This window comes from Mustela lutreola, chromosome 7, assembly GCF_030435805.1.
Source record: "Mustela lutreola isolate mMusLut2 chromosome 7, mMusLut2.pri, whole genome shotgun sequence".
Lineage (NCBI taxonomy): Eukaryota > Metazoa > Chordata > Mammalia > Carnivora > Mustelidae > Mustela > Mustela lutreola.
The window spans coordinates 137,211,793-137,228,625 of record NC_081296.1 but is presented as its reverse complement, the minus strand read 5'-3'; the positions used below and the strand labels follow the sequence as shown (position 1 = coordinate 137,228,625).

General features: G+C 41.7%; 1 protein-coding gene across 11 annotated transcripts in view; it reads left to right on the top strand.

Moving 5' to 3' along the window:
* TTLL5 (tubulin tyrosine ligase like 5) overlaps positions 1–16,529 on the top strand; it is a 282,938-nt gene extending 266,409 nt beyond the window's left edge. For 8 of the 11 annotated variants that reach the window (XM_059182754.1, XM_059182751.1, XM_059182748.1 and 5 more), the window contains one exon: positions 14,568–15,279. Coding sequence is in view for 2 of the 11 variants with exons in the window: in XM_059182753.1 (XP_059038736.1) it covers positions 14,568–14,590 (23 nt within the window). In the remaining 9 variants the exon portion in view is untranslated. Of the gene's footprint in view, positions 1–14,567; positions 15,280–15,440 lie in introns of those variants that run through there. The other 3 variants (XR_009355825.1, XR_009355827.1, XR_009355826.1) reach the window with 3 other exon arrangements.
* Positions 16,530–16,833: the final 304 nt, after the last annotated feature.

Below are 16,833 nucleotides of genomic sequence, written 5' to 3'. Positions count from 1 at the left end.
ACAAGGTTTTCTAGGGGTGGAAAAAAAGATGATTTTGTGAACGAGATTGAAGAGAAGTGGCCCAGTGAATCTTGTCTGTGTCTAATACAGTGATGCTCACCCAGGGCTGTATATACCAAGGGGGTATGCAGGGGAATGAGAGGGAAAGAGGAGGGAAGATAGCATGTGTCATAAAAAAAGCATAGCAAACCATAATATAATCTTCTGTAGGAAAAGTGAGAAGAAACAGCTTTTATAAGACAAGGTACAGAAAGTAAATCTGAACAAAATCTTGGATGATAGAACATAGGTCGTAAAGAGTTGAGAAACAACTCTCTCTTTTATTGTTAATAGACAAAAAGGAGGGATAAGGGATAGCGGGTTAGAGGGGGGCATGCGGGGAGCCATAATACCCAGAGAGGGGGTACATAGTAGAAAATCCAAGGAGGAATGAAAAATGATTAATGGGCTCTATGGATGAGTTTGGAGGCAAACGCAATCTAACAGACATATGCAGGGGCCTTTTGAGAGCCAGTAGGAAGAACTCTACAAGAGGAGGATGGGTGATAGTTGAACCCCAAGCTTTAGTTCAAAGGATCCAAAGGACATCTGCTCTGTCATGATTGCAAACTGACATCTGATTCCTCGCTAAGTATGCTGGAATTCCAATAGCTTTAGGCTCTAAAATTAGTGGCATCGTCAGCTTGTCTCGTGTTTTTCTAACAATCAGAGTCTATGTGGCAAAGTTGTCATTATTCCCAAGAACAGTCAGATTTCTTTTCACCAACAGCCCTCCTTTTGACCTCTTCAATGATGCTATCGTGAGGTTAAACTGTCCCTTTACCTTCCAGAACATTCTAAAAGCTATCACTTATAATAACCCCTCTGAATACTAAGCTTCAATAATTTGGCTCCTGCTTCATCAGAACTCCCCTTTGGGTGACCCTTTGTTTTAAGAGAGGAAGAAGCTGTTTCCTGTTATCTCCTGGTTGCACGATAATGAGATGACAGACCAATTCTAGGTCTCTTTCAGTTTTCCTTACACAAAGCTGTGGAACTAGAGCAGGACAGTACAGGGATCTCACAAGATGACCCTCCCTAGAAAGGTCCCTTTAGATTTGAATAGTGATTCTATGGATAATCTAAAGAGTTCCCCCTTAAATAGTTGTTTGTGTTGGTATGGAACAGTTTCTGAGATACATTGTTAAATAAAAGATACCCAAGAAGCCCACTGAAGATTATGTTCCCATTTGTATAAAAAGGGGAGCAGGAATATACATTTGTATATGCATAGGCTGCTCTGAAAAGCACATACACACGCACACATACACACTGGGAATGAGTCTGAGGTAGAAGACACTTTTAACCCTATACCTCTTGTATTATTTGATTTTTTTTTTAATTTTGTGCATAGATTACTATTTTTTTGTAGTTAGAAGCTATTTAAAAATGCCTTTATTTTTCAGTCATTCATAGAATTTTTTAATTCCAATATAGTTAGCATACGGTGTTATATTAGTTTCAGGAGTACAGTATAATGGTTCAAAAGTTCTATACAGGGACGCCTGGGTGGCTCAGTTGGTTAATAAGCAGCTGCCTTCGGCTCAGGTCATGATCCCAGCGTCCTGGGATCGAGTCCCACATCGGGCTCCTTGCTCCGCAGGGAGCCTGCTTCTCCCTCTGACTCTGCCTTCCACTCTGTCTGCCTGTGCTCGCTCTCGCTCGCTCTCTCTCTGACAAATAAATAAATAAAATCTTTAAAAAAAAAAAAAGTTATATACATTACTCTGCTCATCATCAAAAGTGTGCTCTTACTCCCCTTCCCTGTTTCAACCATCCCCCCTCCTACCTCCCTTCTGAGAATTTCCCCAGTTTGTTCTTTGTATTTAAGAGTATTAAAGTATTTAAGGTTTTTTTTTGTTTGTCTCTTTTTTTTCTTTATTCATTTGTTTTGTTTCTTAAATCCACATATGAGTGAAATCATATAGTATTTGTATCTCTGACTTATTTCACTTAGCATTATGCCCTCTAGATTCATCCACATTGTTGCAAATGGCAAGATTTCTTTCCTCTTTATGGCTAAGTAATATTCGTGTGCATGCATGTGCGTGTGTGTGTGTGTGTGTGTGTGTGTGTGTGTGTTTGTACCACATCTTTATCCATTCATCTGTCAGTGGACACTTGGGTCGCTACCATATTTTGGCTATGGTAAATATTGCAGCAAATGCAGGAATGCATGTATCTTTTCAAATTAGTGTTTTTGTTTTCTCTGGGTAAATACCCAGTAGTGGAATGACTGGATCATATGGTATTTCTATTTTTAATTTTTGAGGACTCTCCATGCTGTCTTCCACGGGGGCTGCACCAGTTTGCATTCCCACCAACCATGCACGGCGGTTTCTTTTTCTCCACATCCTTGCCAACGCCTGCTATTTCTTGTGTTTTTTATTTTAGCCATTCTGACAGGTATGAGGTGATAGCTCATTGTGGTGTTTGTGTTTGTTTTGTTTACTTCATTAATATACAATGTATTATTTGTGTCAAGGGTATGGGTCATTGTAGTTTTTTTTTTCTAAAGATTTTATTTATTTATTTGACAGAGAGAGATCACAAGTAGGCAGAGAGGCAGGCAGAGAGAGAGGAGGAAGCAGGCTCCCTGCTGAGCAGAGAGCCCGATGCGGGACTCGATCCCAGGACCCTGAGATCATGACCTGAGCTGAAGGCAGCGGCTTAACCCACTGAGCCACCCAGGCGCCCCTTTAATTGGATTCTTTAGGTTTCTTCATATTGCGTTACATAAGTTCTTTATGTCTTTTGGATATTAACCGCTCACTGTATATGTCATTTGCAAATTTCTCGCAGTTGTCTTCTTGTTTTGTTTCCTCTGCTGTGCAGAAGCTTTTTATTTTGAGGTCATCCCAGTAGTTCATTTTTGCTTTTGTTTCTCTTGCCATCAAGAAGAATGCTGCTACAGCCGATGTCAGAGACATTACTGCCTGTGCTTGCTTCTAGGATTTTTATGGATCCAGGTCTCGCATTTAGGTCTTTAATCCATGTTGTTTCTTTTTGTGTATGGTGTGAGAAAGTGGTCCAGTTTCATTCTTTTGCATGTAGCTGTCCAGTTTTTCCAACACCATTGGTTGAAGAGATTGGCTTTTTTTCCCATGGCATATTCTTGCCTCTTTTGTCATAGATGAAGTAACCATATAATCATGGGTTTATTTCTGGGTTTCGTATTCTGTTCCATTGATCTATGTGTCTGGTTATGGGCCAACGCCATACTATTTTGATTCCTACCCCTTTGTAGTATATCTTGAGATCTAGAATGGATTACTTCCAGTCTTGTTCTTTTTCAAGATTACTTTGGCCATTCAGAGTCTTTTGTGGTTCCATACAAATTTTATGATTATTTGTTCTAGTTCTGTGAAAAATGCGGTTGGTATTTTGATAGGGATGCATTAAGTGTATAGGTTGCTTTGGGTAGAATGGACGTTTTGACAATACTGGCTCTTCCAGTCCGTGAGCATGGACTGTCTTTCCATTTCTTTGTGTCGTCTTCTGTTTCTTTCATTCATGTTCTAAAGTTTTCAGAGTATAGGTCTTCTGTCGCTTTGGTTAAATTTATTCCTAAGTATCTTATTTTTGGTGCAATTATAAATGGGATTGTTTTCTCGATTTCCTTTTGTCCGGCTTCATTATTAGTATATAGAAGGTGCATGAGTTACTTTTAATACAACACAAATAGAAACAGTTTTTAAAGAGAAAGGCATTGAAGAGAGGAAATTTTAGTTCCCACATAAAGCCTTTGAACTCACGCTGTGTCCTCTCACGCAAGCGCCTGAGCTTTCCAGTTCTCCCCTCTTGTCATCGCAGTTTGAAAACTCCTGACAGCGGGGGCTGCTAGCCGTGGGGCACCTGCTCTGCCCCGAGTGCCGGGGCTTTACATGGAGTTGCTTCCCCTCATCACCACAGCAGTCGCATGAGGATGTTTCTTCCGGTCTCCTTTTCCAGCTGCGACTTGTCTATTTCTTCCTCTGGGACTTTTTAGAAGATGGAGAGGATACGGTTCCAAGATAGATTTTCTGCCCAGTGCCTGATCGGCACTTGACTTCAGCAAAGACCAGAGGGACCCTTCTTCTGAGGGGTGCACTGGTCAGTTTCGCCCTTGAGTTTCTCTCTTCTGTTCATGTTTCCTGTCTCCGCGCTTCTGATTTTAGTCACGTTCAGAACTTCAGCTTCATTCTAACAGTGCTGACTGGGGAGCCTCCACTGCGGGCACCCAGACTCCGTTACAGCGATAAATCTTTCAGACACATAAGGAGAAGGTGTACCTACTCAAGTGGGCTCACTTGAGTAGAGAGAATTAGGGTGACTCCAGCTAAGCATCATGAGATCTTTCCTATGCTCTGTCTCTCTCTCTGCCTCATGTTCCTTCTCTCCATCTTCATCTCTTTCCATTTCTTTTCACAGCTCTGTAAACCTCCCTCTTCCTTCTTTATGAGTTTTCTTCCTTGGAGCCAATCAGTGGAGGGTAGAGTTGGAGCAGCTTCAGCCTTATTCTTTCCAGTTTCATGACCACAGAGTACAAACAGTATTTCTCTTTTTATGTTAGGATATAGAAATCCGGAGGAAGGGCTGTGATTGGCTTGGCTTGGCTTGGCTTGGATGATGTGACCAACTCTTGTGGCAGTTGCTGTGGCCCCGGGGGGTGGGGACCTTGGACAGGTCTGGATCACCTGCCAGCTTTTGTGATCAAGAGGCTGCGAGACTCTCTGAACTATAGAGAACAAACTGAAGATTACCAGAGGGGAGGTTGGGGGTTGGGAATGGGTGAAGTAGAGGAAGGGGATTAAGTAGTGCACTTGGCCTCAAGAGCACGGGAAAACGTATGAAATCACTGAATCACTGTATTGTATAAACTCATATAACACTGTGTGCTAACTATACTGGAATTTTTTTTAAAAAATGGCCATAATCACCAGGTTGGAATAGAGCAAGTGGGGAGCTGTATTCCAAAGGAAGTGAGGGGAGCAGAGACCACAGGCAGATGGGGAGGGCTTTAGGAGACAAAGACAGATTTCCCCTACTTTTAGCCCAGAGCTTCCTTGCAACTGTGCAAATATGGGGTTAAATAAGACAATGTGTGTGATAAATAGTTCATATGGTACCTACAGCAGAGTAAATGATAGGGCAATATCTACGGACTAGCTTCTTTGATTGATTATCTTCTTTAATTGTGGCAAAAGGCACTTAACACAGGATTTACCACTTTAACCATTTTTAAATGTACCATTCAGTGGATTAAATACATCCATATTGGGGCGCCTGGGTGGCTCAGTGGGTTGAACCGCTGCCTTCGGCTCAGGTCATGATCTCAGCGTCCTGGGATCGAGTCCCGCATCGGGCTCTCTGCTCGGCAGGGAGCCTGCTTCCCTCTCTCTCTCTCTCTCTGCTTGCCTCTCCATCTACTTGTGATCTCTCTCTGTCAAATAAATAAATAAAATCTTTAAAAAATAAATAAATAAATAAATACATAAATACATCCATATTTTTGTGCAACCATCACCACCATCCATCTCTAGAACTTTTTTTTTACAAAACTAAAACCCTCCCCATCTCCTCTCCCCCACCTCCTGGCAACCCCTGTTCTCTTTTCTGTCTCTATGAATTTGACTATTCTGAATATCACATATAGGTGGAATCATGCAGCATTTGTCTTTCCGTGACTGGCTTATCTCACTTAGCATAATGTCTTCAAGGTTCAGCCATGTTGTGGCATGTGTCAGAATTTCCTTCCTGGAAGGCTGAATAGTACTCTATTGTATGTCTGTACCACGTTTTATTTATGAATTCATCTGTCAGTGGATAGTTGATTTGCTTCCGCCTTTTGAGTTTTGTGAGTAATGCTGCTGTGAACACAGGTGCAGAAATGCCTGGTCAAGTCTGCTTTCAGTTCTTCTAGATGTATGTCCAGAAGTAGAGTTGCTGAGTCGTGTAGTAATTCTATGTTGAATTTTGTGGAGACCCGCCATATTGTTTTCCATACAGCTGCACCATTTTACATGCCTACCAACGGTGCCCAAGGGTTCCCTTTCTCCACACCCTCGCCAACACTTCTTTTTTTATTTTTATAATAGCCATGCTAATGGTTGAAATGTAGCCATGCTCATGGGTGAAGTGATTGTAAGTTATTTAAATTAAACATTGGTAACTGGGCAAGTATAAGTGCCATTGACAGAAGTAGAGCACCGAGTATTGGATGGGACAGATAACACTGAGTATTTTAAAAGTCAAATTTGACATGGTGGCTGAACATTCAACCTAGAAAAGTCTTCTCAAAACCAGGGAAGAGTTCAAGCCAGATCCAGAGTTTAGCTGTAAGCAGATAAATTCTCTGAGGGAAAGAATGTTTAAAAAAAAAAAAAAAAAAAGGCAGCCAAGTACAGAAAAGAAAGAGGCTACAGTAGAACCATCCAAGGAGGCAGACTTGAGAGGCACTGGTTATTTCAGAATCTCAGAGACCCACAGAGGGGAGGAAGAGTCAAGAGGGTGGGGATGATTGATGAGCTCAGATGACATTATTTAATTACCTGTAATTAAAATTTTGTTAAATTGAATCATTTTTGTGTGAATACCTTCCTGAAGAGTCCCTTATCATTTTCAGAACACCCGCGTGTGGATTATTTATTTAGCCCTTAATCTGGTGAAGTACACAAGTTGTAATTCCCATATTATAAGAAATAAACTGAATCTCAGGGAGATTGAGGTTTTCCTAAAGTTATTGTTTGGTACCTCTCGTTGTCCCAAGATGATCAGCTTGGTGGAAGCTGAAGACAGATGATGCCAAGTGGGTATCAAAGTAGTTTCCCCTCAAACTAGTGCCCTGGCATCTTGTCATCCCTAGCATGGGCGCTTTCCCTTAATACTCCCGGAAATAATTTCTACAGGCCCCTCTCAAGTTCCTCTGAAATACTAAGGAGTTTGAATTTCTAGACTCAAGAACAGTAATTTGTGAATGATGGGGTCATAAGCAAACAGAGGGTCATCAAATCAGTTAATGGGTCATGACCAAGCTCACCAGAGCCAGTGGTGCATGTGTCTTCCCAACACTGTGAACACTCGGTAACTTCCTCAGGTTGGTTACTTGAATTTGGCTGTGGTGGGAATCAGCCAACACCACAAAGCTGGGGCCTTTCTTCCCCTTCTCTCCCATCCCTCCTGCAATGGAACAGAATAGAACAGAGAGAAAATGAGAGTCCATCTATGATAAAAGTAAGAACTGTTTGTGAGACTTCTATTTAGGTCAAAAAGATATTTATGTATGTATTCATATAAGATGTATTTTTCACTAAAAATAAGTTTGAAAGTCAGTGGTCTAGGGTCCTTCCATTTACCTTCCTCAAGTACTTGAAAGTCTGCTCTTCTGCTGATCTTTAGGCAAAGAATTACTAATATCCGGCATCTTTTTTTTTTTAAGATTTTATTTATTTATTTGAGAGAGAGATAGTGAGAGAGAGAGCATGAGCGAGGAGAAGGTCAGAGGGAGAAGCAGACTCCCCGTGGAGCTGGGAGCCCAATGCGGGACTCGATCCCGGGACTCCAGGATCATGACCTGAGCGGAAGGCAGTCGTCCAACCAACTGAGCCACCCAGGCGTCTCCTGGCATCTTTTTTGAATGAATGCTGTATCTGCTGTGGGAGGAATGAGACTGAATTTGTATCAGGCTAGAAATTAAGGTTCTAGAATAGACAAAATCCTCCTATATATCAGTTCTTTTGAACTCAAACCTACATAAAAAAATCTCTTTGTACACCCCACCAAAGATTTTTGTAGACCGAACATGTATTTGTCCTATGCTCAGAAAGCAATAATCATTATTGTAAGTCCCAAAGATTAGAAGGCCAATAAATAGCAGAAATCAGACTTCAGCACATAACCTTGGTTTACTCTACCATTTTTCATTATGAGAACTTTCTATAAAGAAATTAAATCTTTTTTTGAAGTAAATAAACTTTTTGTAAATCACTTTCCTTTTAATGATTTAGTGATTTGTTTTATAAATCCAGATTTTATATATATTTTTATATATACGTACATGTGCATTATATAGAAACATTTTATATATAAACATAATATATATAAGGGCGCCTGGGTGGCTCAGTGGGTTAAGCCTCTGCCTTCGGCTCAGTCATGATCTCGGAGTCCTGGGATCGAGCCCCACATCGGGCTCTCTGCTCTGCAGGGAGCCTGCTTCCCCCTCTCTCTCTGCCTGCCTCTCTGCCTACTTGTGATCTCTGTCAAATAAATGAAGTCTTTAAAAAAATAATATATGTAAACATATATATTAATATCCCAGATATGCTTAAGTGGATTATGTTTCAAAACTAGATAGATGTATAAAGATCATGGAATTAAATGTCAAGAACTTTGATTCAGATCAGCCTTGCAATTTTTAAATTTTCATTAAAGGGAAGCTACTAAATATTTTCATGCAAAAAACTCACAGCCTTGCAAACATGTTAAATGGTCTCCCCTTAACTATCAAAATGGAGTTATAAAAAGAAACATTTTTCACTGAGTAACAGGTTTCTCTGTTCCACGATATCATTCTGTCATGCCCATTTGACTGCTTTGTTGAAGTAAGAAAATGAACCGGAGTGAGGGGACATGGTTTTTACAGGTTTATAGGAGTTCAATATACTTTTGGAAATGAGTTAGGGACCATTTTTCTTAGAAGAATTCAGCTTCTTGCATATATGAGTTCAGTTCTTTACAGTCAAATTCCTTAAAATAGCATCTTATTGAAACTCTTCTACACTTACTTGCAAGCAGAAATTCTCCCCCATAGACGGACCCTTGACTCAGGTTGCATTTAGCATCTGAGAGTCCAACCAAGTGCCCATATGTTTCACTAGACATAAAGAAGGGTTTCGGGGAGGCCTGAGCGCTCGCGGTACTGCTGTGGTCAGCCAGCTCGCTCTCTTCTCCCCTGGGGCTGGCTTCAGAGCGCCTCCGGGGCTGCCTTTGCTCTGAACGAGCCCCTTGCAGCTGTGCCCGGCGCCTCTGTGTCACCAGGCAGGGTTTCAGGAAATGGATCTGATGCTCTTATGCCTGTGTTGTTCATTCCTACATACTGGAGCTGTGCCCCGGGAAGGTGAGGGGCCAGCAGCTTGGCCCTCACGCCCCAGCTGTCCCTTTCTCCTAATGTCACTCAGGATATAAATAAAGTGATTCATTCACTCTCTTATCAAACCAGAACATTGCCAGAAGGTACCATCAGGGCCACTCTAACCCATTGGAACGGCCTTAGGGGCCCATCTATGAGGCACAATGTACAAAGCCTTTGCATTTAAGTCATTTTAAAAATTAAGTTTTTAATTTTATTTCTCCTGTTCGCTTCAGACCTGGGATGGAGAAAAATAACTGCAGGGACACATTCGTGTTGTTTGAGGTCTGGGCCTTCTTTAGTGGCGTGGAAGTCATGATGCATCCTCTGATTTTTTTCTTGTTTGGAAAAGCCGTGAGTCAGATGACCTCATCGAAAATGTGCTTCCCTTTTCTCCACGCAGCCAATGAGTGGTAGGAGCGCTGGTCTGGAGCACGGATTGCTGCTTTTCACACGAGGCTGTGATGTTTGCAGAAGCCAAGTTTGCATTGTTAGTTGGCAATCCTTGGCTGCCCATAGGGTGCACTGCTGTTGACCGTTGTCCCCATCATTGACACAGTGTTTTCCAAGCAGCCCCCGTATAAATAAGTACGTGGCAAAATGCTAGGAGCTGGCTCAGGCCATGTGAAGTTGTGTAAGATGCTGTCCCTGCACTTAAAAGAGTGTATCCACAGGACAGGAGCAAGAAAGAGCCCCCCACCCCCCAAGAAAGGTGTAAGAAACAATGATTTGGGTGGTTCGGGAAAGTCTGTCAACCACCCCTTCAGGGGACGTACTGCTCAAAGTGAGCACGAGCGTGATCTTTTCCCTTAGCAGTTCTGCATGCCTAACTGCTTCTCTTCATCACTCACCTGGCAGATGTTGGCCATAGTGTTTAAAGTATTTTTATTTGCTGTGTTACAGTAGCACAACCTGGTTGCTTACTGTGATACTACTGGAAGAACAGTGGGCTGGAGGACAGATTGGGTTTGTTGGACTCCAATAGTGGCCAAACCAGTACAGTGTCTTTTACAAGGGCTTCAAGGTTTTTAAGGGTAATTGATAATAATTATGTCTATGGGCTGGTTGACTTTAAAACTAACCTAAGAAGATGCAACCTCATTTATTTGTTAAGCATCAAGTGAGTGTATAGATAGTACGAACCATAGGCATTTCAAAAAAAGAGAGAAAGAGAGAATTTCCAGGTCAGGACATCAAAGCAAAGAAGAAGATGGACAGCTTCAATGACTGGTTTTTCAAAATCCTACCAAGAAAGAGCCAAGTTGTGATCATGGCCATGGAGGCAGTGAGCGGGGAAACACAGTAGCATTGTTGTCCTGTGTATTGTTCCTGCCCTGGGGTTATCAGCAGGCAGGAGTGGAGATCCAAGCAGCTCTGGACCAGGATTATGGCAGGTGTCATGGACGACAGGCAGAGCATCTAATTGGAGACCCGTCACATGAAGATAGGACCCCAAAGGGCCGTATTCGCCATGTAAAGGTCAACCAGAAGTAAACCTTCCCTTCCCACTTTACCTCTTCTCCCTCAGGCACTGAAAGAAAATTGCCTATCTGGAGCCTGGGTGCTGAGTGAGATGGAGTAGGGGACTGTCCCTGATGACTTATAACCACAAACTAGCCCTTGTGTAAGGTTGGGCATGAATTCATATTCCCTAGGTACCCTGAAAAACTTCAAATGGAGAATTTAATCTGAGGTGATCCAAAGCTAATAGCAGCCCTAGGCACATATACTTTGCAAATGCATATTTTTTTCTGGAAGAATCTTCCTTCAACTCAAATCTCAAATAATTCTTACAGGTAAAGGTCTAAGAACTGTGAGATCGCAGTTTAAAACCACAAAACAAATAAGGAATCATTGCACTATAAGCGAAAGTCAGCAAAGTAACAGATAACAACAATATTAGACCCACAAAGACTGAGATACTGAAATTACCAGACAATGAAAAATAAAATTTCTCATGTGTTTAGATAAATTGAGGGTGTAAAAGTATGAGTAAAATCAAAAGATTAAAATTATGTCTAAGCAGATTTGAAAAAGAACTCTGTAGTACTTTAGAATTGCAAAGATACAGTAATTACAGTTTTCAAATCCATGAGTGGGCTTAGCTGCAGGTTAGAGGTTAAAGATATTTAATGAGCTCAGAGATATATTTAAAGAAATTACATGAACTGCAGGACAGAAAGAAAAAGTGATGAAAAGCCAAATGAGAGGACCTGATAGATATTTAGACAATTGGAGTTCTGGAAAGAAAAATTTAAAAAGAGACAATGACAATATTTGAAGGGATAATGGCTAAAAATATTCCAAAAACGAATGGAAGATACAACTGGCTATAGTGACTCATAAGAAATCCACATCTAGACACACCATACTTTAGAATACTAAAGACAAAAGATGTTAAATTTAAGCCCCTAATGGCCAAGGAAGGCTTTCCAAAGGAATGCCAGCTTGATAACAGCGTGCGCTTCGACAGCAGTAGTGGAGCCAAACTATGGTGTGATATTGCCATTGGTGAGAAAAAATAAGTACCCCACCAGAAATGTATTATAAGCAAAAATATCTTTAATGAATGAGGATGAAATTTCCATCATGTAAAACCCAGACAAATTTGGCATCGGTAAACCTTCACAAAAGGAAAGATTCTAAAGAATAGACTTCAAACAGAGGAAGATGATACCAGAGAAAGGTCTGAGATGCCAACTGACTTACGAGCAAAGAATGTAGAAAAACATGAGCAAATAAAAGCGTAATAATCAATAAAGTAATCATGTTCTTGTGAAGTTCAAAAAAGAAGGGGATGAAAATATCCAACACCAGTATTGTGTTAAGCAAGACAGGGGTATGATCAGAGTTAAGTAGTCTAACTTGACCTTGTAAAGCAAAAAGGTAAAGATGATCATTCATTTCAGCATTCCGTAGTCAGTATATACGAATGCAAAATAAATAGAGTTACTACTAAAAGAATGGAAATTATAAAACTTGAAGGAGGAAAAGAAAACACATGAGTATGGACGAATAGAAAGCACAACTTAAGACGGGGCGTGGGTGGCTCAGTCGGTTAAACACCCAACCTTCGATTTCAGCCCAGGTCATAATCTCAGGAGTCCTGAGATCGAGCCCCACATTGGATTCCATGCTCAGCAGGGAGTTGCTTGAAGATTCTCTCCCTCTGCCACTCTAATATAAATAAATCTTTAAAGAAGAACCCAACTTAAGATAGTAGAAATAAATAATAGTATTTGTAATTACAAAAATGTGAGTGGACTTAATGTTCCAGTTAAAGTGAAAGATTGATTCACTCAGCAAATACTTACTGAGCAGCTACACCAGGCACATAGCACAGAGCAGTGAATAAAGCAGCCCCAAAACCTTAACTGGAGATACAGACAACAAACCACCTAAGAAACACAGATAGTATGTTACACAATGGTGAGTGTTCTAGAGAAAAATAAAACTATCCAAGATAGAGAATGGGGAAAGTGACTAAACTTAAAAAATAATAAAATAAAAAAGTTTGCAAGTTGTATATTTTTTTAGCAATGGTACAATTGCTTTGGAAACAAGGTTAGCAGTTTCTTAAACCTTTAAGCTTATGACCCAGCAGAAATGAAAATATATGTCCAGACAAAAACCTTGTACATGATTGTTTATAGCAGCATGACTGCTAATACCCAGGAGGCAGAAACAACCCCAATGGCCATCAAGGGATGAATGGATAAATAAAATACACACACAATGGAGTATTATTCAGCCATAAAAAGGCAGACAGAACCGCTCCATGCTTTAACATAGATGACCCTTAAAAACATTATGCCAAGTGAAAGAAGCCAGACACAAAAGACCACATATTGCATGATTCCACTCATATGAAATGTCTAGAAGAGGCAAACCTATAGAACAGAAAACAGATTAGTGGTTGCCTAGGGCCAGAGGACAAGATGAGCAAGAGTAATGGCTAATAGGTGTAGGTTTCATCTCCTTGCAATGAAAATGTTCTAGAATTGATTGTGGTGGTGGAGGCATAACTCTGAATATACTATAAGCCACTGGGTTATACCCATTAAATGGATTGTATGCTGTGTGGCTTATATCTCAATAGAGCTGTTTTAGTTTTTTATTTTTTATTTTTATTTTATTTTATTTTATTTTAAAGATTTTATTTATTTATCTGACAGAGAGAAACCACAAGTACACCGAGAGGCAGGCAGAGAGAGAGAGAAGGAAGCAGGCTCCCTGCTCAGCAGGGAGCCCGATGCGGGACTCGATCCCAGGACCCTGAGATCACGACCTGAGCCGAAGGCAGCGGCCCAACCCACTGAGCCACCCAGGCGCCCTGTTTTAGTTTTTTAAATCAATAAACAGTAACCTCAATAAGAAAATAAGCGAAAGCCATGTCCAGGCATTTCACGGAAGAAAAAAACATGTATGCACAATAGATACTTGAAAAGAGGCTTAACTTCATTCCTAACTGGGACAATGCTCATTAAAACCGCAGTAGTGGTACACATTGTGTGCCCACTGGACTAGCAAATATTTTACACTCAGGCAATCCCCCTTCTCCACATGTAGGGGAGGTAGAGAAGCTGCTCTGGGGGATGGAAGGGGGAATTGGTACAAACCACTTTGGAATGTAATAGGGCATTATTTTGAGAGGGTTGAAGATGGAAGCATCCAGGACGCAGCAGTTATACTCCTAAGTATACAACTGAAGACGTTTTCCCAGCTGTGTGCTGAGATCATGTATAATAATAGTTACGGCAGCACTGTCAGAGTGAACCACAAAATTGTGAAAACAACACAATTTTTATGGTTAGGAGTGTATATAATAAACCTGTTTTTAAAAACCAAACAAGGGAAAGATAAACACAGAATTCAGCATCGTGGAAACAGGAAGGCAGTGGGAGGGCTTCACAGGGGATGCACGGTGAGAGTAATGTCCTTGTAAACTGGGTGGTGGGATGTAGGTGTGTATGGTCAGGGTGGGGACAGCGGTCCAAGGCAGAGTGTATTCCGACAACCCAGCATTCAGCGAAGACTGACACAACTCAGAAGCGTACATGGAACAGGTTTTCCCTGTAGTTCAACACCGAACGCTAATAATGCTGACCTTACATTTCTAGAAAAGCTTAACATATTCAGCATTTTATATTTAAGAAGCAAAAGGGATAAAATGTTCTTATCCAGGTAAAAAGCAAAAGGAGAGAGGAACTAAGAAAAGCACAGAAAAAAGCAGCAGAACAGGAATGTGTTAGATTTCCAACCAAGTGGTTAAAATGAAAAGTCTTCAAGTTCAAGGTGAACATTTATTTGGCCACAACTTCTTTAGTCTTCAGTAGTGCTAACTAAACCAGACGTTGCTGTTAATAAAACCTTGCACACTCTTCATTTCGGTCACTTAAGCGGCTGGCTCTCTCTTTTTCAGATCCCGCTCACACTAAAAGATGAACCGCGACTGCCCAGAGGAAGAACCTATTTGCTACTCCCGCACCTGCGGGGGCGTGACCGAGGCTGAAGCATCCACCTGCGCTGTGAGGGGTCCACGGTACTTTTTTTTCTTTTCTTTTCTTTCTTTTTTTCTTTCTTTCTTTCTTTCTTTTTTCTTTTCTTTTTTTGCTGCCTCAGGCCCCAGAGCCTTCAAGCAACAGCGGCAGTAGATTGTTGCCAATCAGCCAATCCAGGCTTTTACTGAGATGACGGGAAAACACATCAGCTGGGTTTTGACTGAACTTGGCAGTGGGGACATTCAGCTGATACGTCCTATACCCCATCAGAGCACACATGTATCTTCTATCCCTTGTAGCCTCCCCCACAAACCTGCTTAGGTCTTCTCTGTCCCTCCCCTGCTACCACACAGAGATGATATAAAAGAGGCTCTTTGGCTATTTGCATTTTGCTTCCTCTTCTTTTCCAGATTGCAGAATTAAGCTTTACTTCCTACAAGCCTAAAATCCCAACAACATTATCTACCAAAGTTGTTCTTCCCTTTTCCAAGGGTTCGGGGGAAGGGGGAAGCACGCATCACAAGTTTCCCAGAGAGTGGAGGAAAGTCAGTGTGTTGCTGACCACATGAGCCATGGCGAAGGCACCCTTTGGAATTACTGATTTCTAAAATTAATAAAGTAATTCTATTTTTATTTTCTTTTTTCCATGTACTAATTTCCCAACAATCAGTACTCACAAACAAGCCTGAAGTGGGACCAACTTCTTGTTTCCTTTCATTGCTGGGCAGTTTTTTAAACTTCACTTTAGAAATGTGAACTACAAAGAGATGTTTTATTCTTCCATTTGGTTTCAGCAGATGGTGGGTCCAGGCTGTTCCCCACGAGCAGCTCCTGAATCTGGGAAGCTCGTATGTGCACATGTCTCCATCATCAGCCCGCAGCGGACAGGTCCTCTAGGGGTCCTCGTCAGAATGAGGCGGCACAGTCCCCCCCCACCACCCAGATGCCTTTCCACTTGACCTCTGCTCCCTCTCCTCCTCTTTCCCTGGTCCCCTCTCTGGCTTCTACTGAAGAAAAAGTTTGAAGGGCTGACAGCTACCCTGGGAAGTTCCAGGGGGAGGATCCAGAGTCTGGGTTTTTCTACAGCAAGGTACTCTAGACTGAGCATTGAAACCCCAAAGGAGAATTGACGCCCAACAAGGCAGAGAGAAAAGGGACTTTACTGACCTCTCAGTGAGTGCAAACAGGTTTGAGCACAGGGAAGCATTTTGTTTGCTTGTGAGGAATGAAGACTGTCACTTGAGGGAGAGGAGAGAATGTATTCCTGATGTGCCTGGGACTTCTGGTTAGTCGTCTGAGGACCATCTGAACTGTTGGCCAACTTGGTTGTGAACTGGGTAGGAGACAGGTCCTTCCCGACTCCCCGGTGATGTGTAGAACTGGGAAATAAGGTACCTGGGAGACTCCATGTATGGATCGTGTGAGAAAGGATAAGAGGGCTTGAGGCCAGGACAAGAACTCGGAGACCAGCAAGACTATGTGGAATTGCCCTAGGTAACCGTTAGAATCGGGTCCTCGGGCTCGTTTCTTACTGCACACCCCATGTGCTTATCAGCTGTTAAAACCAGACTCCAGATCTCTCTTTCATTTAACCAAGTACTTTTTTGTGTCATTTTTACTGGTACTGGACTTCTCTTGGTAATAAACGAGACCGATCATATGATTCCACCCTCCCAAAATGGTGTCATTTCCAGTGTCCCTCCCTCCCCCTCCCCCGAAATAAGTGTGTATCTTTTCAGACAGACAGACGATGGCTCAAGTTTCTGTCGTGCCTCTCAGTGACATGTGGAATGGAGAGGCTGAACTTCAGACCCCCGCCCATATTTGTATCTGCTGATAAAGATAAGAATAGAGCTCTCGTATAAAAAGAACATTTGGAATCACAGCGTGTTCTGTTTTCTTTGGGATACTTCAGGAAACATAACTCATTGCCTTGGTTCACTAGGATGAGCCACAGGCCAACATTTTAGTGACGTCCTGTGAGGTTGGAGAAGAAAGAAGGTTTATTCTGGGGTCAAAAAGATGATTCCCTTCTTTCTTAATTAAGCCTCAAGGAAGGACCAGTGATGTCATATATAAGACACTGCTGCTCAAAATGTAGCTTTTAGGCAGCCTGGACCTTCCCCCAACGTCTGAAGGTATCTCTAAAGCTACAGGCTGAAATTGCACGGTTTTTTTAAATCACTT